Source organism: Salmo trutta, chromosome 12 (genome assembly GCF_901001165.1).
Source record: "Salmo trutta chromosome 12, fSalTru1.1, whole genome shotgun sequence".
In the NCBI taxonomy this organism is placed as follows: Eukaryota; Metazoa; Chordata; class Actinopteri; order Salmoniformes; family Salmonidae; genus Salmo; species Salmo trutta.
Genome location: NC_042968.1, coordinates 75,752,506 through 75,776,961, shown reverse-complemented (window position 1 = coordinate 75,776,961; position 24,456 = coordinate 75,752,506). Strand labels below are relative to the sequence as shown.

The window sequence follows — 24,456 nt, the reverse complement described above, 5'->3', positions numbered from 1 at the left end:
GACGGGCTGCCCCCAGGTGGTGAGGGTAGGTAGCAACACATCTGCCACGCTGATCCTCAACACTGGAGCTCCCCACAGGTGCGTGCTCAGTCCCCTCCTGTACTCCCTGTTCACCCACGACTGCATGGCCAGGCACGACTCCAACATCATCATTACGTTTGGTAGGCCTGACCACCGACAACGATGAGACAGCCTACAGGGAGGAGGTCAAACCTGGCCGGGTGGTGCCAGAATAACAACCTCTCCCTCAACGTAACCAAGACTAAGGAAATGATTGTGGACAACAGGAAAAGGAGGACCGAGCACACCCCCATTCTCATCAACGGGGCTGTAGTGGAGCAGGTTCAGAGCTTCAAGTTCCTTGGTGTCCACATCAACAACAAACTAGAATGGTCCAAACACACCAAGACAGTCGTGAAGAGGGCACGACAAAGCCTATTTCCCCTCAGGAAACTAAAAAGATTTGGCATGGGGCCTGAGATCCTCAAAAGGTTCTACAGCTGCAACATCGAGAGCATCCTGACTGGTTGCATCACTGCCTGGTACGGCAATTGCTCGGCCTCTGACCGCAAGGCACTACAGAGGGTAGTTCGTATGGCCCAGTACATCACTGGGGCTAAGCTGCCTGCCATCCAGGTCCTCTACACCAGGCGATGTCAGAGGAAGGCCCGAAAAATTGTCAAAGACCCCAGCCCCCCAAGTCATAGACTGTTCTCTCTACTACCGCATGGCAAGTGGTACCGGAGTGCCAAGTCTAGGACAAAATGCTTCTCAACAGTTTTTACCCCCAAGCCATCAGACTCCTGAACAGGTAATCAAATGGCTACCTGGACTATTTACATTGTGTGCCCCCCCAACCCCTCTTTTTACTCTGCTGCTACTCTCTGTATATTATATATGTATAGTCACTTTAACTATACATTCATGTACATACTACCTCAATTGGGCCGACCAACCAGTGCTCCCGCACTTTGGCTAACCGGGCTATCTGCATTTTGTCCCACCCACCACCCGCCAACCCCTCTTTTACGCTACTGCTACTCTCTGTTCATCATATACCTCAATCAGCCTGACTAACCAGTGTCTGTATGTAGCCTCGCTACTGTATATAGCCTTTCTTTTTACAGTTGTTTTATTTCTTTACCTACCTATTGTTCACCTAATACCTTTTTTGCACTATTGGTTAGAGCCTGAAGTAAGCATTTCACTGTAAGGTCTACACCTGTTGTATTCGGCGCAGGTGACAAATACATTTTGATTTGATTTGATTTAACTCGGGCAGTTGTTGTTGCCATCCTGTACCTGTCCCGTAGGTGTGATGTTCGGATGTACCGATCCTGTGCAGGTGTTGTTACACGTGGTCTGCCACTGTGAGGACGATCAGCTGTCCGTCCTGTCTCCCTGTAGCACTGTCTTAGGCGTCTCACAGTACATACATAGCAATATATTGCCCTGGCCACATCTGCAGTCCTCATGCCTCCTTGCGGCATGCCTAAGGCACATTCACGCAGATGAGCAGGGACCCTGGACATCTTTCTTTTGGTGTTTTTCAGAGTCAGTAGAAAGGCCTCTTTAGTGTCCTAAGTTTTCATAACTGTGACCTTAATTGCCTACCGTCTGTAAGCTGTTAGAGTCTTAATGACCGTTCCACTGGTGCATGTTCATTAATTAATTCATTAATTCATTAAGCATGGGAAACAGTGTTTAAACCCTGTACAATGAAGATCTGTGAAGTTATTTGGATTTTTATGAATTATCTTTGAAAGACAGGGTCCTGAAAAAGGGACGTACATTTTTTTGCTGAATTAGTAAGGAAATCAGTCAATTTAAATAAATAAAGTAGGCCCTAATCTATGGATTTCACATGATAGGCCCACCAACTGGGGAGCTAGGCCAAGCCAATCAGAATTAGTTTTTCCCCACGAAAGGGCTTTATTACACACAGAAATACTCCTCAGTTTCATCAGCTGTCCAGGGGGCTGGTCTCAGACGATCCCGCAGATAAAAAAGCCAATGTGGATGTCCTGGGCTGACGTGGTTACACATGGTCTGCGGTTGTGAGGCCACTTAGACATACTGCCATTCAAATATCTGGCAAATGTTCTGGTGGACATTCCTGCAGTCAGCAGGCCAATTGTACGCTCCCTCAAAACTTGAGAAATCTGTGGCATTGTGTTGTGACAAAACTGCACATTTTAGAGTGGCCTTTTATTGTCCCCAGCACAAGGTGCACTTGTGTAATTTTTATTTTACCTTTATTTAACTAGGCAAGTCAGTTAAAGAACAAATTCTTATTTTCAATGATGGCCTAGGAACGGTGGGTTAACTGCCTGTTCAGGGGCAGAACGACAGATTTGTACCTTGTCAGCTTGGGGTTTTGAACTTGCAACCATTTCAGTTACTAGTCCAACGCTCTAACCACTAGGCTACCCTGCCACCCCGGCAGTCGGAGTAATGATGCTGTTTAATCAGCTTCTTGATATGCCACACCTGTCACGTGGATGGATTGTCTTGGCAAAGGAGAAATACTCACTAACAGGGATGTCAACATATTTGTGCACAAAATCTCATCGAAATAGGCTCTTTGTGCTTATGGAACATTTCTGGGATCTTTTATTTCAGCCCATGAAACATTGGGATCAACACTTTACATGTGGCGTTTTTATTTTGGTTCACTATATTATTACTACTACTACTACTATAGTTTCCTATGAAACATATCCTATTAAAGCCAATAAATCCTTCATAATTGTTTTTCTATCAGACACCCACCATATTTTTTATTCTTCTGTATACTCTTTGCTATTCTCTTTCTCCCAGGAGTCCTCAATTCACCTGCTGCCACAGCACTGTCACAGTTTACTTATTTACCTAGAGTTTGATCAATCAGCCCTTTCCATTATGACTAGGGTTAGTGTAATTCTGATAGTGGAGTGATATGCTTCCTAAAAATGTTTTTTTTTTTTTTTTACAGGAATATGTTTCTTTCCTCCAAGTATTTCCTGTTCAGTTGATCATTAATTACCCTTTGTTTGCCATTAAAAACACATTCTTTGATTTCTGACACATTTGTGAACAATTCAAACATTTATTAATTTACTGCAATGCACACACGCATTGGCAGGCAAGCTGACACACCTTTTCATGGTCTCAAACACAATATTAACCAGCAGTACACACACACACCCCTATACCTACCTTTGGGGTCAGTGGTACAGAAGCAACAGTACAGCAGTAAAGGAAAGAATCTTCATCAACACACCTGTCCTCTGGTCACCTCTGCAGCTTGGAGCAGACAAAATGACACAGGATTATTCTGGGTTCCCCTTAGTTAGGAATGTGTTTAACAATGGCACGGTGGCCCTTAACAACCCGGCGGATATCTCCGTCATTGTGATCTACTTTTTGGTTGTCTTGGCAGTCGGAGTATGGGTGAGTTGCTTAGTCTTTCCATTGACCAGTCTGCAAACTCTTAAACAAATCTGTGTCTATAAATAGTTAACCCCTCAGCAATGATAAAGAGATGCATGGCATGGTTGTTTTCTCTATTCTGAATACGTTAAAGTCCAAGAAACCTTATTAAAAACCACTGGAAGCATCTGGATAGTGTTTCCTTCTGAATGATAATATGACAAAGTCCTTAGATGTACAAAAGTAAAATATGTATTATGATAGTCTACACTTTCGTTACAAAATCATTCAATTTTATTTTATAACGATCCACATTAGCCGACACCAATGGCAACAGCTAGTCTTACCGGGGTCTGACACATAACGAAAAAGACATCACAGACAAAATGCTTGACAATTTACATACATTATTGAAACTATCGCCCATAATAAAGCGTAGTGTGCTGTGATAAACTCTGTCCAATAATTCAATACAGTGGTACAGTAGCTGCATTCATATAGACAATATCGCTATAGTCTATAACCGGTATGGATAACCGACTGAATTATTTGTTTTCACATGTAGTGTGTGTGTGTGTGTGTGTGTGTGTGTCTATCAGTTACACATACTGTACATATACATACAACAAATAATACATACACACAACATTCACGGTCGTCTGTTGTCAGATGGCCTCCACATTTTTTTTTATCACTAGTAGGTTCTTGGCTGGACTGGTGCAGTACACTTGTTTCTACAGATATTGGCCCAATTGGGCTATTGTGCCAGGAACATTATGCCACCGTTCTCCTCAAGTGTAAGCAAGGAAGGTCATGACTGTTGTTAAGTATGAATGTCAAGAAGCCTACACTCATTTACACTCTTACAAAAAAAGGAGCTATCTAGAACCTAAAACGGTTCTTCAGCCATCCTCATAGGAGAACCCTTTCCAGAGAGGGTTCTACATGGAACCAAAAAGGGTTCTCCCTATAGGGACAGCCGAAGAACCCTTTAGGAACCTTTTTTGTAAGAGTAACAAGTGTACTGACCTTTCAGTGAAGTACCTTGACTGTTTCAATTTACGCCCTCCTGCCAAAAGGATAATATTGACAAACGTTTAAAACTTCTTTGGGATAGGGATGACATCCAGATGAAAAGCGTGCCCAAAGTAAACTGCCTGCTACTCAGGCCCAGAAGCTAGCATATGCATATAATTGGCAGATTTGGATGGAAAACACTCTAAAGTTTCTAAAACCGTTTAAATTATGTCTGTGAGTATAACAGAACTTATTTGGCAGGCGAAACCCTGAGGACAAACCATCCAGGATTTTTTGTTGTTGAGTTCACTGTGTTTTCAATTGGTTTTCTATGACAGTATATTCCGTCTTAAATGTTATTGATTATTTACGTTTTAGGATACCTAAGGATGGATTAGGAAAGTTGTTTGAAATGTTTGGACAAAGTTTACAGGTAAGTTATTAAATAATTTGTAGTATTGTTGGCCGAGTTGGAAACGGTGTTTTTCTGAATCAAACGCGCCAAATAAATTGACATTTTGGGGATATAAAAAGGAGTTTATCGAACAAAAGGACCATTTGTGATGTTTCTGGGACATATTGGAGTGCCAACAGAAGAAGATCTTCAAAGGTAAGGCAGGAATTATATCGTTTTTTCTGACTTTTGTGTTGCCACCTGCCTGGTTGAAAATGATTGTTATGCATTTGTATGGTGGGGTGCTGTCCTCAGATAATCGCATGGTTTGCTTTTGCCGTAAAGCCTTTTTGAAATCTGACACCGCGGCTGGATTAACAACAAGTTAAGCTTTATTTTGACACATTGCATGTGTATTTTCAAGAATGTTAAATATTTACAATCCTGTAGTTTGAATTTGGCGCCCTGCACTTTCACTGGATGTTCGTCAGGTGGGACGCTACCGTCCCACCTAGCCTAGAGACAAGAATGTTAGAATGAAATTGCTGAGCAATACAGTTGCATTTGTCATATTGTTTCAGCTATATGTGGAGAGTAGATGTGCACACACATACAGTACTGACTACTAGGGCTGTCAAACGATAAACACATTTAATCGAGTTAATCGCAGCATTTGCTGGGATTAATCACGATTGATCACAAATACAGAATTTGCACAATTTGAGCTGTAATTGAAGATTTTTTAAACAAAAAACATTGCAAGAATATTGACGTCTTGATCTTGTCCAAAGTAACAGTTATCAAAATCTGGTAAATTGATAAAACACACTTTCTTTAACTTCAATAGCAGCTTGTTTTGACATGGCATTGTTGTTTTTAGCTGTAGGACTATATACACTACCGTTCAAAGGTTTGGGGTCATTAAAATAACATCAAATTGATCAGAAATACAGTGTAGACATTTTGAATGTTGTAAATGACTATTGTAGCTGGAAACTGAAGATTGTTTATGGAATATCTACATAGGCGTACAGAAACCCGTTATCAGCAACCATCACTCCTGTGTTCCAATGGCACGTTGTGTTAGCTAATCCAAGTTGATCATTTTAAAAGGCTAATTGATCATAAAAAAACTTTTGTAATTATGACCCAAAACTTTAACGATAGTGTATTATGTATTTTGGATGTTTTCAGTGTATTTGGAACACTTTGAGACAATGCAATTAATTAAAATGCCCACATTTCTTTTCACTAATATGACAAAAAGTTAAGACTCGAGTTAACTGATTTATTCTTACAGTCCTACTAAATACATCCAGTGCTGATTGATGATAGACACAGACAAAATGATTGACTAACAGAGTCCAATTAAACACTATACACAAATGTATAGAGTAGATTTCATTCATGTATACAAGATGTGCACAATGTGTTATATACGATGTGTACATATACTGTACATACAGTACTAACTACATATAGTGCTGATTGATGACTGACTCAGAAACAATGTTTACACAACTAACAAAGTCCAATTAAATAATACACACAAAAATGTATACAGTATGTAAACTCCCCTTCATATTTATTTGAACAGTGAAGATAAAACGTTTAATTTGGCTCTATACTCCAGCATTTTGGATTTTATTTAATTTGAGGGTATTTTCATACATATGTGTTAGCGTTTAGAAATGAAAGCACTTTATCAACAGTTCCTTCAGAAAGTATTCATACCCCTTGACTTATACCACATTTTGTTGTGTTACAGCCTGAACTCAAAATGGATTAAGTATATTTTTTTCTCTCACCCATCTACACACAATGACAAAGGGAAATCATGTTTTAGAAAATTTTAGGACATTTACTGAAGATGAAATACAGAAATATCTGATTTATTTAAGTATTCAGATCAATACTTTGTAGAAACACCTTTGGCAGTGAATCTTTCTGGGTAAGTCTAAGAGCTTTCCACACCTGGATTGTGCAACATTTGCCCATTATTCTTTTCAACATTTTTCAAGCTCTGTCAAATTGGTTGTTAATGATTGCTTGGCAACCATTTTCAGGTTTTGCCATACTGTAGATTGTCAAGTAGATTTAAGTCAAAATTGTAACTCAGCCACTCAGGAAAATCACTGTCTTCTTGGTAAGCAACTCCAGTGTATATTTGGCCTTGTGTTTTAGGTTATTGTCCTGCTGAAAGGTGAATTAATCTCACAGTGTCTGGAGGAAAGCAGACTGAACAAGGTTTTCCTTTAGGATTTTGCCTGTGCTTAGCTCCATTCCGTTTCTTTTTTATCCTGAAAAACTCCCCAGTCCTAAACAATTACAAGCATACCCATAACATGATGCAGCCACCACTATGCTTGAAAATATGGAGAGTGGTATTCAGTAGTGTCATATTGTATTTTCCCCAAACATAACACTTTGTGTTCAGGACAAAAAGTAAATTGATTTGCCATATTTTTTGCAGTATTACTTTAGTTTTTTATTTCACCTTTATTTAACCAGATATTCCAGTTTACAACTGCGACCTGGACAATATAAGCAAAGCAGTGCGACACAAACAACACAGAGTTACACATGGGATTAACAAACGTACAGTCAATCACACAATAGAAAAGTCTATATACAGTGTGTGCAAATGTAGTAAGATTAGGGAGATAAGGCAATAAATAGGCCATAGTGGTGAAATAATTACAATTTAGCAATTAAACACTGGAGTGATAGAGGTGCAGAAGATAAATGTGGAAGTAGAGATTCTGGGGTGCAAAAGAGCAAAAAATAAATTACAATATGGGAATGAGGTAGTTGGGTGGGCTATTTACAGATGGCCTATGTACAGGTGCAATGATCGGTAAGCTGCTCTGACAGCTAATGCTTGAAGTTAGTGAGGGAGATATAAGTCTCCAGCTTCAGTGATTTTTGCAATTCGTTCCAGTCATTGGCAGCAGAGAACTGGAAGGAAAGACGACCAAAGGAGGAATGGGCTTTAGGGATGACCAGTGAAATATACCTGCTGGAGCGCATGCTACAGGTGGGTGCCGCTATGGTGACCAGTGAGCTGAGATAAGGCAGGGCTTTACCTAGCAAAGACTTATAGATGACCTGGAGCCAGTGGGTTTTGCGACAAATATGAAGCGAGGGCCAGCCAACAAGAGCATACAGGTCGCAGTGGTGGGTAGTATATGGGGCTTTGGTGACAAAACGGATGGCAACATCCAATTTGCTGAGTAGTGTTGGAGGCTATTTTGTAAATTACATCCCCAAAGTCAAGGATCGGCAGGATAAACTTGCCTTGTTGCAAACAGGATGCATGTTTTGGAATATTTGTATTTTGTACCAGCTTCCTTCTTTTCACTCTATTAGTTAGGTTGGTGTTGTGGAGTAACTACAATGTTGTTGATCCATCCTCAGTTTTCTCCTATCACAGCCATTAAACTCTGTAACTGTTTTAAATGCACCAATTTGTAAGTCGCTCTGGATAAGAGCGTCTGCTAAATGACGTAAATGTAAATGTTAAAGTCACCATTTGCCTCATGGTGAAATCCCTGAGCGGTTTAATTCGTCTCCGGCAACTGAGTTAGGAAGGATGCCTGTATCTTTGTAGTGACTGGCTGTATTGATACACCATTCAAAAAACACCGTTCAAAATGTAATTAATACCATGCACCATGCTCAAAGGGATATTCAATGTCTGCTTTTTTTCCTACCCATCTACCAATGGCTGCCCTTCTTTGCGAGGCATTAGACAACCTCCCTGGTCTCTGTGGTTTAATCTGTGTTTGTAATTCACTCCTCGACTAAGGGACATTACAGATAAATGTATGTGTGGGGTACAGAGATTGTATCTGTGGGGTACAGAGTAGTCATTCCAAAATCATGTTAAACACTATTATTGCACACAGAGTGAGTCCATGCAACTTATTATGTGAGTTGTTAAGAAATGTTGTACTCCTGAACTTATTTAGGCTTGCCATAACGAAGGGGTTGAATATTTATTGACTGAAGACATTTCAGCATTTCATTTCTATTAATTAGTAAACATTTCTAAAAACATAATTCATAAACATCTACATTTAATCCATTTTAAATTCAGGCTGTAACACAATTTTTTGGGGAAAAGTCAAGGGGTGTGAATACTTTCAAGGGGTGTGAATGCTAACCTCCACTGTTATTGGTAATGGTGAGAATTAGCATGCTTTGTGCCTCCGTAAATAATGATGAGTGAGAAAGTTACAATAATCTGTAATCATGGTAGCATCCACGTTAATGTAGAAGTGGTCACAAACATATTATATTATTTTTTACAATAGAAGTGATGTAGTCATTGCGTGCTAGGAAAATGGGACCAAATACCAAACGTTTGACTACTTTATTACACTAATTTGTCCAAATACATGACACCTTCAAATGGGGGGGACTAGATACATACAGTGCTTTCATTTTTAAACGGTAGAACAGATATGTATGAAAATACCCTCAAATAAAAAGTTATATTCTGTACTGTCCCCTCACATGAAACATTTGATCTCAAATCCAAAATGCTGTAGTATTGAGCCAAATTAAGCGTTTTAGCTTAATTGTCCAAGTAAATACAGAGGGGGGTGTACCTCTCCAGTTATATATAACTGAAAGAGGTGCTAACTACTGTATTCGTGTAACCACAAGGTTATTGATTCCTGGCACATGGATATAGTATCTCAAAACAAGTAAATGATCCCATCTCCCTTTGCAGGCTATGCTGAGCACAAACCGAGCCACAGTAGGTGGATTCTTCCTGGCAGGAAGAAGCATGGTGTGGTGGCCTGTGAGTAAAAGTCTTCTCTCAGGACAGTTCATTACGTATTATCTCAATAATACATTGACATTCGAAGACACACCCTGTTCTCCTGAACTATCCCAATACTTGCCTGTATTGGAAATGTCCAGCTCATAGTTAAATCAGAAAAATGATGTTATAAGGTCATTATGTTTTATCTTGTTGCATTGGAGGTCCACAAATACTATGCCTTTCATTTTCGACTGATCGGTTCCCAATCACCGAATAATTTGACCATGACACGTAGTGCCTAACTTAATTTCCTTCTATGGACTATGGACTTGGCAACCCTTTCCCTATTATCCTATATGGCATGCCCTTTGCTGTTGTAAATGTTCCTTTATGAATGAAGTGCTCCTCAATGACTTTCCATATCCAAATACTGTGAAATAATACAACTACTTTCTGTATAAATGGATAATGAATATTCCTCTCTCTTTCCTCTGTCCTCTTTCCAGATTGGGGCATCTCTCTTTGCCAGCAACATCGGCAGTGGGCATTTTGTCGGCATTGCAGGGACTGCGGCTGCAGCTGGAATTGCTATTGGCGGATTTGAATGGAATGTGAGTGGCAACGTCTAAAGTAAATACCATGATAACCTCTTATGCAAACATCATCATAGAGTCTGACATCTGATATTATCACTCATCTCCATCTCTATTGCACTTTAATTGTATAAAAGGTGATAAATAAATTATCTATACATTCTGGGGCTGATACGCCTGTAGGTTATTGCGTAAATGTGACCATATGATCGATATACTTGAGCACAGCAGTGGATGAAAGCAGTAACACGTCTAGTGAAAAGGTGAATCTGTCATTTTATGAATTCCCCATCTGAGCCCTTAGAATGTGTGTTTTTCAGGCCCTTGTGGTGGTGATCATTCTTGGATGGCTCTTTGTACCCATTTACATCAAAGCTGGGGTGAGGACAACCTTTTGTGTTATTAGAGTTGAATTAGCATTTTTACCAAGCCATTTCAAGTGCTATTCTAACGTGTAATCACGTATACTGGATGTGTTTAGGTGGTGACCATGCCAGAGTACTTGAAGAAGAGGTTCGGAGGGCAGCGCATCCGCATCTATCTCTCAGTGCTCTCACTCTTCCTCTATGTCTTCACTAAGATCTCAGTAAGTTACTCATATCTCTGTTCATTGTATATCGCTGACGTTCAGTCCATAAAAAATGACTAGGCATGTACAATAGCCCTATTTAGTCCATATAAACCCTTCCATTGTCCCATTCATAAAAACTCTCTCCTCTTTCTCTCTCTCTCTCTCTCTCTCTCTGTCAGGCGGATATGTTCTCTGGAGCCATCTTTATTAATCAGGCTCTGGGGCTGAATATCTACCTAGCTGTGGTTCTCCTACTAAGTATCACTGCTCTATACACAGTCACAGGTATACAGTACTTATGTATATGCTCCACTTAGTGGTGGCTAGTGGCACTTTAAATGGGGAGGACGGGCTCATAGTAGCTGGAGTGGTCCTCCCTCACCAGCCTCCTCTGTCACTTATATACTATATAACTGCATATATAACAGCGATATATAACTAATTCACTGAGAGGAGCCCTAGATCAACTGTGTCCCTGTAAACCAATATGGAGCTCTTATCTGTAACGCTAACTGACCATGGCATCCTTTTTGACTGTATTTGAGTCTTTATAACAAGCCATGTCTGATGACACATATGCCCTCCTCCAAGGCTATTTATCTCCTGTGCATCATGGGTAATTAGCCATACTCCCTGACATAACTTTTTTGTTCTACACTGTAATGATGCATTAATGCCTGGAGTTTACTGGCAGGCCATCCCAGACTGTCTCTGTATAGCAGGGTTTCCCAAACTCGGTCCTGGGGCCTCCCATGGGTGCATGTTTTGGTTTTTGCCCTAGCACGACACAGCTGATTCGAATAACCAACTCACCGCCTCCTGAGTGGCGCAGCGGTCTAAGGCACTTCATCGTGGTCTTGCGTCATCACTACAGCCTGGGGTTCGATCCAGGCTGTGTCGCAATCAGCCGTGACCGGGAGTCCTATAGGGCGGCGCACAATTGGCCCAGTGTCGTCCAGGTTAGGGGAGGGTTTGGCCGGGGGTGCTTTCTTGGCTCATCGCGCTCTAGCGACTCCTTGTGGCGGATTGGGCGCCTGCAAGCTGACTCGGTTGTCAGTTGAACGGTGTTTCCTCCGACACATTGGAGTGGGTGTTAAGAAGTGCGGCTTGGCTGGTCATTCTTTCGGAGGATGCATGACTCGACCTTTGCCTCTCCCGAGCCCGTTGGGGAGTTGCAGCGATGAGAAAAGATCGCAGTTGGATGTCACGAAATTGGGGAGAAAAAGGGGGGTAAAAATCACCAAAAAATAAATAACCATCAAGCTTTGATTATTTGAATCAGCTGTGTAGTGCTCGGGCAAAAACCAAAACGAGAACTGAGAGGGGTCTGGGAAGTTTGGGAAACCCTGCTGTATAGGATTGGGTTTAGTAAACCCAATCCTATAAATAGAGTGACTCACAACATCAAATACTGTGATGCACACGTGATAAATCAATTATTTTGTGATAGTCAACAGCAAATGATGTGTGTACTATTATTAATTGTTAAGGGCCTCATTTTCAGTCTGCAAGGCAGCCCTTGCAAATGTATCTACATGTATGCCACCGTGTCTACTCTGTTATCATTGTGCTCATATGAATATCAATGACCTACTGTATTACATTTTAGTCATCTAGCAGATTGCTCTGGATAAGAGCGTTAGTGTTAAGTGCCTTACTCAAGGGCCCATCGACCGATTTTTCACCTAGTCAGTTCAGAGATTTGAACTAGCAACCTTTTGGTTACTGGCCCAACGCTCTTAACTGCTAGGCTACCTGCCACTCATTGATTTTTTATGATAGATAAACATCAAACGAGCAACTGGACCATTAAAATACTATCCCTTTTGACCATGGGCAATCATTACAGTAAAAAATAAAATATCACATTTATAGTGTAAACGAGTACTACAGGGGCTTTCCACAGCTTAGTCATGTACAACCCTATATGAATAATGATTGGTATTGTATTGTGCTGTATCTCACTAAGTGTACTGTACCTCAGGTGGACTGGCTGCAGTCATCTACACAGACACTTTGCAGACCATCATCATGGTCGTGGGATCTTTCATCCTCATGGGTTATGGTAATGTCTCTTTATGCATCTATGTCCCTCATGCTGCCCGGTCCCTCTTTTCCAGGTCCAATAACGCTATATCTCTTCCTCATTGTCGTCCTCCTGCTAATTATCTGGCCTCTGTCATTCCTATTTCTACTTTTAGTTCATTGCTACTGCTAGTTCATCTGTGATCCCAGTTTCTAACCCTCTCTTGTCTGTCTCCTCAGCCTTCAATAAGTTGGGAGGTTATGAGAACTTCCAGGAGCGCTACATGATGGCCATGCCTACTCTGACTGGGGTCAACATCAGTAAGAGATGCTACACCCCTAGGCCTGACTCCTTCCACATCTTCAGGGACGCGGTGACAGGGGACCTGCCCTGGCCAGGCCTGGTGTTTGGTCTCACTATCCAGGCCACCTGGTATTGGTGCACTGATCAGGTAGCCTACTGCTCAGGAGGGAATTAACAAGTCTAACACCCTCTCTCCCTCCTTCATTCACAGGACAGGCACGCACTCACGTCATATATATACACTTGTACATATGCACTCTACCACTCCCCACACTAATTTATGCCTCATTATCATGGCCACTTTTTCCAAACAGCTCTAAGCTTGTCTTAGCTTAAGTGACTACCTTATGAAGAGAGGAACACTTTTAGTTCGACCCAAATGCGTTCTCACACACTAAGATAAGATTAAGAGCCAGGCACACAGGTGACTGAACAAAGAACAGGATGTTGATTCACTCGCCACTCACACACGGTAAATACACGAGTTGAAACAGCCTATTACATCAGCAGAACTCAAAGCTTCTCTTTTTTATTTTTTATTTTATTAAAACATACAATCTACCTGCAGTGAAGCTGCTCAACGTTTACATTACATTCAGTCATCTAACACAGGTATTCCCAAACTGGGGTACGCGCAATGCCGTAGGGGGTACGCCAAATAAATATATATATTATTTAAACAACAACAAAAAAATCTTCACATTTTAAACATTTATATTTTCCAACGGGGCTATACATTTGGGTGAGGTTTTTTCTCGCCTGAGTAGCTGTCACGTCCTGACCCTAGTAAGATGTCATTTTCTATAGTAGAGTAGGTCAGGGCGTGATTTGTGTTTTTCTATGTTTTCTATTTCTATGTTTAAGTTCTAGTTTTTCTATTTCTATGTTGGGGTTGTTTGTGTTGATCTCCAATTGGAGGCAGTTGATCCTCGTTGCCTCTGATTGGAGATCATATTTAAGTAGGGGTTTTTCCTCTTCCTGTTTTGTGGGTTATTATCTTTTGAGTAGTGTTTGTTTCTCTCTGCATCACGGTTTGTTGTTTTTGTTAATTCAAGTATTTAGTGTATTGCATTACGTTTCACGAATAAATAAAGATGTGGAACTACAAACACGCTGCATTTTGGTCTGATCCTTCAAACAGCCGTGACAGTAGCCTCGTTTCACTGTCAAAAATAAAATGAAACCATCTAGTGTTCAGCGAAATAACAACACAATGTCAAATACAGGTAGCCTAGTCAAATAATTAACATCCAATCACATAAACCGTTACTCTCTCGTGGGAAACCTTCACTTTTGCGCAGACATATACAAATGAAACATGATCATTTGAAAAATAAGCCACAGGAGTTTTTTGAGCGAGAATAAAGACGACTTGAGTAGTAAGACATGTATAAAAGCATCAGATACCATTAATAAGAAGGGGCTAGAAGCATTTTATATAGTGAGCTACCGAGTGGCTAGGACAGGCATACTATTGTGGAGGACTTAGTTCCTCCTGCTGTCGCGAATATGTCTGAGACAATGCTGGGGGAAAAGGCCCCAAAAGATATACTAACAATATCTCTATCAAACAACACTGTTTCACGACGCATCAGTGACATGGCAGGAGATGAAACAATTACTGCTTTGCATAGAAGCCAGTGAATTCTATACGTTACAGCTGGATGAGTCAACAGACGTGGCGGGCCTGGCACAGATCCTGGTATATGTTCATTACGTTGATGCGGGGTGAATTAAGGAAGACATCCTCTTCTGCAAACCAGTGGAAACCAGGACAACATGAGAGGATATTTTTAAAGTACTGGACAGCTTTGTGACATCAAATGGACTTTGGTGGTCAAGATGTGTTGGAATCTGTACTGATGGTGCAAAAGCCATGACAGGGAGACATAGTGGAGTGGTAATGCGCGTGCAAGCAGTTGCTCCTGACGCCACTTGGGTACACTGCAGCATCCACCGAGAGGCTCTTGCTGCCAAGGGGATGCCTGACAGCTTGAAAGACATTTTGGACACTACAGTGAAAATGGTTAACTTTGTTAAAGCAAGGCCCCTGAACTCTCGTGTATTTTCTGCATTACATAATGATATGGGCAGTGACCATGTAACGCTTTTACAACATACAGAAGTGCGCTGGATATCAAGTGGCAAAGTATTGACATGTTTTTTTAATTGAGAGACGAACTTAAAGTTTTCTTTACTGACCATAATTTTCACTTGTCTGACTGCTTGCATAATGACGAGTTTCTCACCGACTGGCCTATCTGGGTGATGTTTTTTCTCACTTGAATGATCTGAATCTAGGATTACAGGGACTCTCCGCAACTATATTCAATGTGCGGGACAAAATTGAGGCTATGATTAAGAAGTTGGAGCTCTTCTCTGTCTGCATTAACAAGGACAACACACAGATCTTTCCATCATTGTATGATTTTTTGTGTGCAAATGAACTCAAGCTTACGGACAATGTCAAATGTGATATAGAGAAGAACCTGAGTGAGCTATGTGCGCAATTACGCATGTACTTTCCCGAAACGGACGACACAAACAACTGGATTCGTTATCCCTTTCAATGTCCTGCCTCCAGTCCACTTTCTGATATCTGAACAAGAAAATTGCAACAAGCGGTTCTGTGAAAATGTAATTTAAATCAGAAGCCACTGCCAGATTTCTGGATAGGGCTGCGCACAGAGTTTCTTGCCTTGGCAAATCATGCTGTTAAGACACTGATGCCCTTTGCAACCACGCACCTATGTAAGAGTGGATTCTCGGCCCTCACTAGCATGAAAACTAAATACAGGCACAGACTGTGTGGGGAAAATTATTTAAGACTGCGACTCTCTCCAATACAACCCAACATTGCAGAGTTATGTGCATCCTTTCAAGCACACCCTTCTCATTAACAAATAAGGTTTTATATGTAAGATGGCTAAAATGATTGATTATTATTTGTGCTCTGGTCCTATAAGAGCTCTTTGTCACTTCCCACGAGCCGGGTTGTGACAAAAACTCACACTCATTCTTATGTTTAATAAATGTATCGTATAGTGTGTGTGTGGCAGGCTTACAATGAGGGCAAAAAAACAACATTTGAGAGTGCGCTGACCCTGGTGCTAGAGGGGGTACACAGCTGGAGGTTGAATTATTGAAGGGGTACGGGACTATAAAAGTTGGGGAATCACTGATCTAACAGACTCCCATTCATAGCGACCCACAGAAGCAACCAGGGTCATCGCCCTGCCCAAGTCAAAATGGGGACCCGAACCAGCGACATATCGGCCACCGGCCCAATCTCCCAACCTCCAGGCCACCAACATCCTTCCAGTTTCCAGAGAGCTGCCCATCAACCATCCGAGACCCTCCGTGTCATTCGAACATATTTTTTTGTTTTGTTTATTTTTACTTTTATCTTTGACCGTCATTCTATCTCTGCCCAGCAACTCCACTCCCACTTGTCTCCAGTTCCATATCCCAACCCATATCCCTCAGCCCATCCCACCTATCTTTCTAAGCTTATCTTAGTTTCTGTTTGTCTAATTCCTATCTGATTACCCCACTTGGCTGAGGCTCACATGCATTCTACTGTGCTCAGCAATTTGGGTCATGTTTGGAAAGGAAAACATTTAATTTGATGAATATTTCAACTAGAAAAGCTGCATAGTGGGCCTCTCGAGTGGCGCAGTGGTCTAAGGCACTTCATTGCAGTTGTAGAGGAGTTATTACAGACCAGGGTTCAATCCCAGGCTGTGTCGCAGACGGCCGTGACTGGGAGACCCATGAGGCAGCGCACAATTGACCCAGTGTTGTCTGGGCTAGGGAGGGTTTGGCAAGGCGGGATGTCCTTGTCCCATCGGGCTCTAGCAACTTCAGTGGCAGGCTGGGCGCATGCACTCTGACTTTGGTCGGCAGTTGTATGGTGTTTCCGCTGACACATTGGTGCAGCTGGCTGTGAGCAGTGCGGCTTGGCATGGCTGTGTTTTGGAGGACGCATGGCTTTTGACCTTTGCCTCTCCTGAGTCCATATGGGAGTTGCCTCGATGGGACAAGACTAACTACCAATTGTGGAGAAAAAGGGGTAAAAAGTACAATAAAAAAGCTGCATAGTGCATACACATTTGTGCCTGTCAGTAGATCTGTGTTTGTATGGAAGTAATGAGTGCATTTTTCTTCAAACCCATTTTTTCCCTCTCTTGATATGGATTCTTGGCATATTGAAGCAATACAGTGGCACCATATTTACACAGAGTTCTGTATACTTTGACCATGAAAACTGAGCCTTGAAGATTCAATCTATCACCTCTAGTCACTGGAGGCCTTTTTACTCCCCTGTCCTCTAGGTGATTGTCCAGCGCTGTCTATCTGCCAAAAGTCTGTCTCATGTCAAGGCTGGCTGCATCCTGTGTGGCTACCTGAAGCTGTTGCCCATGTTCGTCATGGTCTTCCCTGGCATGATCAGCCGAATCCTCTACCCAGACGAGGTGGCGTGTGTGGACCCAGATGAGTGCCAGACGTACTGTGGTGCCAGCGTGGGCTGCACCAACATCGCCTATCCAAAACTGGTGGTAGACCTCATGCCAAATGGTGGATAACAGAAGACACATGTACAGATGTAGAATCTTGATTTGAGCCAGTTTGCTACAGCAGGAAAAAAATGCTGCAGCAACAGATAAATGTGAATTATTATGTAGGTTATAATTAATGGACATTTCTGTATGGGTTGATACATTTTTCAAGTCAAAATTACAAACTTCTGAAGCCTTTTTAAACCGCAAATATACTACAAATGTATAAGATCCTATATCTGTAGTAACAATGACAGTCCTGGTACCACTACCACTACCAACACCAATACTACTGCTACAAATAGTGTACTATTGTACTAAATACAGTACTAGTCCTTATACCAGGACAATAGTTGTTGTCTACTACAACCAACCATCACATTTGTTTCTCTTATTCCTCATCTTTTCTCTTTTCCACACCTATCCTAATCCACCTTCCCTTCCATCCTGTTCTCCTTCTCATTACCTCCTCCCTGCTCTCTCTTCTTGTCCTCCCCCTCTCACCTGCAGGTCTGCGAGGCCTGATGCTGTCGGTGATGATGGCGTCTCTGATGAGCTCCCTGACCTCCATCTTCAACAGCGCCAGCACACTGTTCACCATGGACATCTACACCAAGATACGCAGCTCCGCCTCCGAGAAGGAACTCATGATAGCTGGGAGGTACAGTAACACACATCTCTGCGTGCTCAACTTCTTTGGAGTTAAATTGCTTTAATGCATATGCCACTATGCTAGTGTTTGTGTATGTTTGTATTTTAGATAAATAGGTAAGATTGATTGTATTATCCTTGTCTGTGAAGGGTATTTATCCTGGTTCTGATCGGGGTGAGTATAGCGTGGATCCCTGTGGTCCAGTCTGCTCAGAGCGGCCAGCTTTTTGACTACATCCAGTCCATCACCAGCTACCTGACCCCGCCCATCGCAGCCACCTTCATGCTCGCCATCTTCTGTAAGCGCGTCAACGAGCCGGTAAGTCTTCATCTAAACCAAACTCCCTGTGATATAAACTAGTTTACTTTAGCTACTTGTTGTTTGAACTGGTTAATTTAACCTGTGGTCTAATGTAGTGTAGTTTATCTGTACTCTGTCGGTTTGGCTCAAAGGTCCCTGGTTACCACGTTCACCATTTACTGTCTTGTTTCTGTTAAAGTTTTTTTGTGTAATAGAAAGTGAACCATGAGAAAGTGTTAACAGACTTCTCTTCACTCTCCTCTCCCCCCCTTCAGGGTGTGTTCTATGGGCTTATGATAGGCCTGGCCATTGGCCTATCCAGGATGATCGCTGAGTTTGCCTATGGGACGGGCAGCTGTGTGGCCCCTACTAACTGTCCTGAGATCATCTGTGGGGTCCACTACCTCTACTTCTCCATCATTCTGTTCTGCATTTCGTGCTTGGTGATACTCACCATCTCCCTCATGACCAAACCCATTGAAGACAAACATGTAAGTTACCACTTCCACCAATACCAAAATGATTTTGTTATTCTTCCATCCGTGAATGCTAATTGTATAAAAACTCAGTCACTCTGCTATTTCTAAACAAACATTTGTTTGTCCCATGCCTCTACCTCCCTGCAACTCCAGTTGTACCGGTTGTGCTGGAAGCTGAGGAACCACACAGAGGAGAGGTTGGATCTGGAGATGGATGATTGGACAGAAAACCAAGAATCAGACTATATGGATATTGAAGGTAAGAGAGGTCTCTCTCCCATCTCCATCTGTTATTCCGTGACATACAGTGCCTTGAATGAATTTTTAAAAATCATCAGCAATCTACACACAATACCCCATAATGACAAAGCGATTAAAGGTTTTTAGATTGTTTGCAAATCTATTAAAAATAAAAAACAGAAATACCTTATTGCCATAAGTATTCAAACCCTTTGCTATGAGACTCGAAATTGAGCTCAGGTGCATCCTGTTTCCATTGATCATTCTTGAGATGTTTCTACAACTTGATTGAAGAAGTCCACCTGTGGTAAATTCAATTGATTGGACATGATTTGGAAAGGCACACACCTGGCTATATAAGATCCCACAGTTGACAGTGCATGTCAGAGCGAAAACCAAGACATGAGGTCAAAGGAATTGTCCGTAGAGCTCAGACAGGATTGTGTCGAGTCACAGTGCTGGGGAAGGGTACAAAGAAATTTCTGCAGCATTGAATGCCAAAAGGCGCCTAAAGACTCTCAGACCATGAGAAACAAGATTCTCTGGTCTGATGAAACCAAGATTGAACTCTTTGGCCTGAATGCAAAGCGTCATGTCAGGGGGAAACCTGGCACCATCCCTACGGTGAAGCATGGTGGTGGCAGCGTCATGCTGTGAGGATGTTTTTCAGTGGCAGGGACAGGGAGACTAGTCAAGATTGAGGCACTGATGAACAGAGCAAAGTACAGAGATCCTTGATGAAAACCTGCTCCAGAGCACTCAGGACCTCAGACTGGGGTGAAGGTTCACCTTCCAACAAGACAACGACCCTAAGCACACAGCCAAGACAACGCAGGAGTGGCTTCAGGACAAGTCTGAATATCCTTGAGTTGCCCAGCCAGAGCCAGGACTTGAATGTGATCAAACATCTCTGAAGACCTGAAAATAGCTGTGCAGTGGTGCTCTCCATCCAACCTGACAGAGCTTAAGAGGATCTGTAAGGAGAATGGGAGAAACTTCTCAAATACAGGTGTGCCAAGCTTGTCGCTTCATACCCAAGAAGACTTGCTGTAATCGCTGCCAAAGGTTCTTCAACCCTTTACTCAAAGTACTGAGTAAAGGGTCTGAATACTTATGTAAATGTAATTTCAGTTTTATATTTGTAATACATTTTCAAAAATGTCTAATAACCTGTTTTTGCGTTGTCATTATGGGGTATTGTGTGTAGACAATTTAATCAATTTCAGAATAAGGCTGTAACATAACAAAATGTGGAATAAATCAAGGAGTCTGAATACTTACTGAAGGCACTATACATAGAAATGTTTTTATCACATCTACACACGCGCACACACACTGTCCTCATCCCTGTGTTTGTGTGTCTGTGCAGAGCCCACAGAGGAGCCAGGCTGTTGTAAGAAGGCAGTGTTGAGCTTCTGTGGTTTGGAAAATTCGAATGCTCCCAACCTGAGTGCTGAGGAGCAGGCTGAGCTGCAGAGGAAACTCACAGACACATCAGAGAAACCCCTGTGGAGGAATGTGGTCAATGCCAATGGTATTATCCTCCTGTGTGTCTGTGTCTTCTTTCACGGTTTCTACGGTTAAACATCTCATCCTGGACCTCCACTGCCCTAGCGTCTGGACTGTCTAACCATAAACTTGAGTAGTCTCGTCTTTCAACCCTGAAATCCCCCCCAGACTCACAGGCCCACGATGCACTGTACATGGCAACCTCTCTTACACGCCCTCCCTCTATCCATCATCTGGGGTCCTGAACTGTTTTATTCACACCCCCATAATGTGGTCAATGCTATGACCGCCTTGGCTTCAAGATACCCTGCTCCATACCTGTATGACTGTCCTAGACACTATCTGGGAGTCACAATACTCCTTTGTTTAGTGTTCTTTGCTTTGTGGACTTTTACATTTTGTGTATGTACAATGAATGTGATGATGCTGATGAAGGATCTGAATAGGACTCAGTGTGCAATGGTATCCAATGTTCACTTTGTAGTTTCTGCCCTTCATGGAGTTACTATAGTTTGGTATATTGCAACCACTAGGTGGGGCTGCAGTATGAATACATTTAAGATTGAAAAGTATCATTACCAGGGTAACACTGTACAGCCAGTGGATTTAATGGCATTGAGACCAAATCAAAACAAATGTATTTATATAGCCCTTCTTACATCAGCGGATATCTTAAAGTGCTGTACAGAAACCCAGCCTAAAACCCCAAACAGCAAGCAATGCAGGTGTAGAAGCACCTACATTTTCATTACAAAACGTAATGTAATGAGAGGACAAATACCATATACATGAGCATGCATGACATGTACTAACTTTCTGTTATCTAATTAATAATGTATTCCATCTTAGTAAGAAAAAGTTGAACACTAACATATTTTTCAGAGAGGGAGGGACGCACAAACTCACACATTCAATCTCCTACTGTGAATCCAGCCTGGTTTTTGTGACGTTCTATCAAAAACCACATTTTTTTGCCATATTTAATATTTTCTCTAGCTGTCATTTTGTTTTGCTACATGCTAATAAATAACATCTCAAGGATGGAAGGAGCAGGGAATTTTCTCATGATACTGGAATAATAATCCACTCAATACACACACATACACATCCGAGCCATGCCCCCCTGCTTGTCACAACACTAAGTGCACCTGGAGGACCAACAATATAAAATGCCACGGCCAAGGTTGGTTTACACTCTGTTAGTGTAAGTATACCCTAACCCTAGAATGGTATTAGAGTCGTTCCATGTAATTTCAGCAAACCATGACACCCACCATCTTTGTTTCTAACTAAAGAAATGATTTATTTAGTTAGAAACAGATATGATAAGCATTCCTGCAACGTTATTTTGTTGAAAAACTATTTGAACTCTGAAATTAAGCCTTGATTGCACAGAAATTGGCCATTTCAAGTTATAGAATTCATATAATATTAAATAAATACAGTACACAACATCTGATTTGGAACAAACATCTTCCTAACAATGATACGGACACGAAGAATCCAAATAAATGGTCAAAAGCCAACCACAGACCCCCCAAACCCTACACCAAGCCCACCCCAACGGCCAGTATACAGTATTATCTGTCTGACAAGTAGAATGACGCTGTAGCCTGGAGTATTGTTTCTTCATACCATGTAATGTATTCACAGTGGTTATTTTCCCCTGTTCAGAGAAATTAGGGCTAGATTCTATCAGATCCGCACTAAACGACATCAGCAAAGCGGAGTCGGAGGTGCACTGCAATAGAACGGTCAAATCTACAAGAGGCTCCTTGCGAATCCAAAATAGCCCCATAACCTCTAAAAGTCTAAGCCTTTCTGTATCACAATTCCAGTGGGTCAGAAGTTTACATACACTAAGTTGACTGTGCCTTTAAACAGCTTGGAAAATTCCAGAAAATGATGTCATGACTTTAGAAGCTTCTGATAGGCTAATTGACATCATTTGAGTCAATTGGAGGTGTACCTGTGGATGTATTTCAAGGCCTACCTTCAAACTCAGTGCCTCTTTGCTTGAAATCATGGGAAAATCAAAAGAAATCAGCCAAGACCTCAAAAAAAAGAAATTGTGGACCTCCACAAGTCTGGTTCATCCTTGGGAGCAATTTCCAAACGCCTGAAGGTACCATGTTCATCTGTACAAACAATTGTACGCAAGTATAAACACAATGGGACCACGAAGCCGTCATACCGCTCAGGAAGGAGACGCTTTCTGTTGGTGCGAATCAATCCCAGAACAGCAAAGGACCCTGTGAAGATGCTGGAGGAAACAGGCACAAAAGTATCTATATCCACAGTAAAACGAGTCCTATATCGACATGACCTGAAAGGCTGCTCAGCAAGGAAGAAGCATAAAAAGAAGCATTAAAGTCTTACAAAACCACCATAACCACCAGTTGCAAACCACTATGGTTTGCAACTGCACATGGGGACAAAGATCATGCTTTTTGGAGAAATGTCCTCTGGTCTGATGAAACAAAAATAGAACTGTTTGGCCAAATGACCATCGTTATGTTTGTATGAAAAAGGGGGAGGCTTGCAAGCCAAAGTACACCATCCAACCATGAAGCATGGGGGTGGCAGCATCATGTTGTGGGGGTGCTTTGCTACATGAGAGACTGGTGCACTTCACAAAATAGATGGCATTATGGGGTAGGAAAATTATGTGAATATATTGAAGCAACATCACAAGACATCAGTCAGGAACTTAAAGCTTGGTCGCAAATGTGTCTTCCAAATGGTCAATGACTCCAAGCATACTTCCAAAGTTGTGGCAAAATGGCTTAAGGACAACAAAGTCAAGGTATTGGAGTGGCCATCACAAAGCCCTAACCTCAAGCCTATAGAAAAGTTGTTGGCAGAACTGAAAAAGTGTGTGCGATCAAGGATGCCTACAAACCTGACTCAGTTACACCAGCTCTGTCTGAAGGAATGGGCCAAAATTCACCCAACTTATTGTGGGAAGCTTGTGGAAGGCTACCCAAAACGTTTGACCCAAGTTAAACAATTTAAAGGCAATGCTACCAAATACTAATTGAGTGTATGTAAACGTCTTACCCACTGGGAATGTGATGAAAGACATAAAAGCTGAATCAGTCTCTCTACTATTATTCTGACATTTCACAGTCTTAAAAGAAAGTGGTGATCCTAACTGACCTAAAACAGGGAGTTTTTACTAGGATTAAATGTCAGGAATTGTGAAAAACTGAGATTAAATGTATTTGGCTTAGGTGTATGTAAACTTCCAACTTCAACTGTATATAGAATTGTTTTAAGATGGTCATACCATGGCTCATTTAGCGATTTGATTTAGAAATGTAGGACCACTGTAGGTATCCCAATTTTCAGGATGTCTCCTGGTCTGACAAACAGTGCTGGAACTCTGACACTTTCCCATACAGATGCGGACATAGGCGGATGTAGTGGATTGAGACGGAGCCATGCAAAGGAACGGATATCTCTAGCTGACGGATTTTGATGAGGATTTTTAAGGCCCACAACATCAAAGATCCACCGCCATATTTTACAGTTAGGGCTGTAAAAAAAAAATAGGGCTCTTTGGCCTCTAACACCAGTGGTGGGTTTAGTGTTGAAAGAAGGAAGCATATGCAGAGAAAATAACCCT

The 24,456-nt window shown here is 41.7% G+C and overlaps 1 protein-coding gene across 2 annotated transcripts; it reads left to right on the top strand.

Annotated features, from left to right (window-relative positions):
• Positions 1 to 3,209: 3,209 nt before the first annotated feature.
• LOC115204167 (sodium/glucose cotransporter 1-like) lies at positions 3,210 to 22,610 on the top strand. Of its 2 annotated transcripts, XM_029769535.1 has the most exons (14): positions 3,210 to 3,432; positions 9,561 to 9,632; positions 10,103 to 10,207; positions 10,510 to 10,569; positions 10,671 to 10,775; positions 10,940 to 11,045; positions 12,745 to 12,825; positions 13,026 to 13,237; positions 17,424 to 17,667; positions 18,159 to 18,309; positions 18,450 to 18,618; positions 18,876 to 19,091; positions 19,233 to 19,338; positions 20,689 to 22,610. In XM_029769535.1, the coding sequence occupies exons 1-14, from the start codon at positions 3,301 to 3,303 to the stop codon at positions 20,901 to 20,903; spliced, it is 1,974 nt and encodes a 657-aa protein (XP_029625395.1). In that variant the 5' UTR covers positions 3,210 to 3,300; the 3' UTR covers positions 20,904 to 22,610. The 2 variants fall into 2 exon arrangements, with proteins under 2 accessions (XP_029625395.1, XP_029625396.1); XM_029769536.1 differs by lacking the exon at positions 9,561 to 9,632.
• The last annotated feature ends 1,846 nt before the right edge of the window (positions 22,611 to 24,456 follow it).

What these genes read in the sequence shown, in the direction of transcription:
- LOC115204167 (XM_029769535.1), top strand. Translation starts at nt 3,301, where the DNA reads ATGACACAGGATTATTCTGGGTTCCCCTTAGTTAGGAATGTGTTTAAC. An exon ending in TTTCATCCTCATGGGTTATG is followed by an intron (nt 12,826 to 13,025) that starts GTAATGTCTCTT and finishes CTGTCTCCTCAG; the next exon opens with CCTTCAATAAGTTGGGAGGT. An exon ending in GGTATTGGTGCACTGATCAG is followed by an intron (nt 13,238 to 17,423) that starts GTAGCCTACTGC and finishes CCTGTCCTCTAG; the next exon opens with GTGATTGTCCAGCGCTGTCT.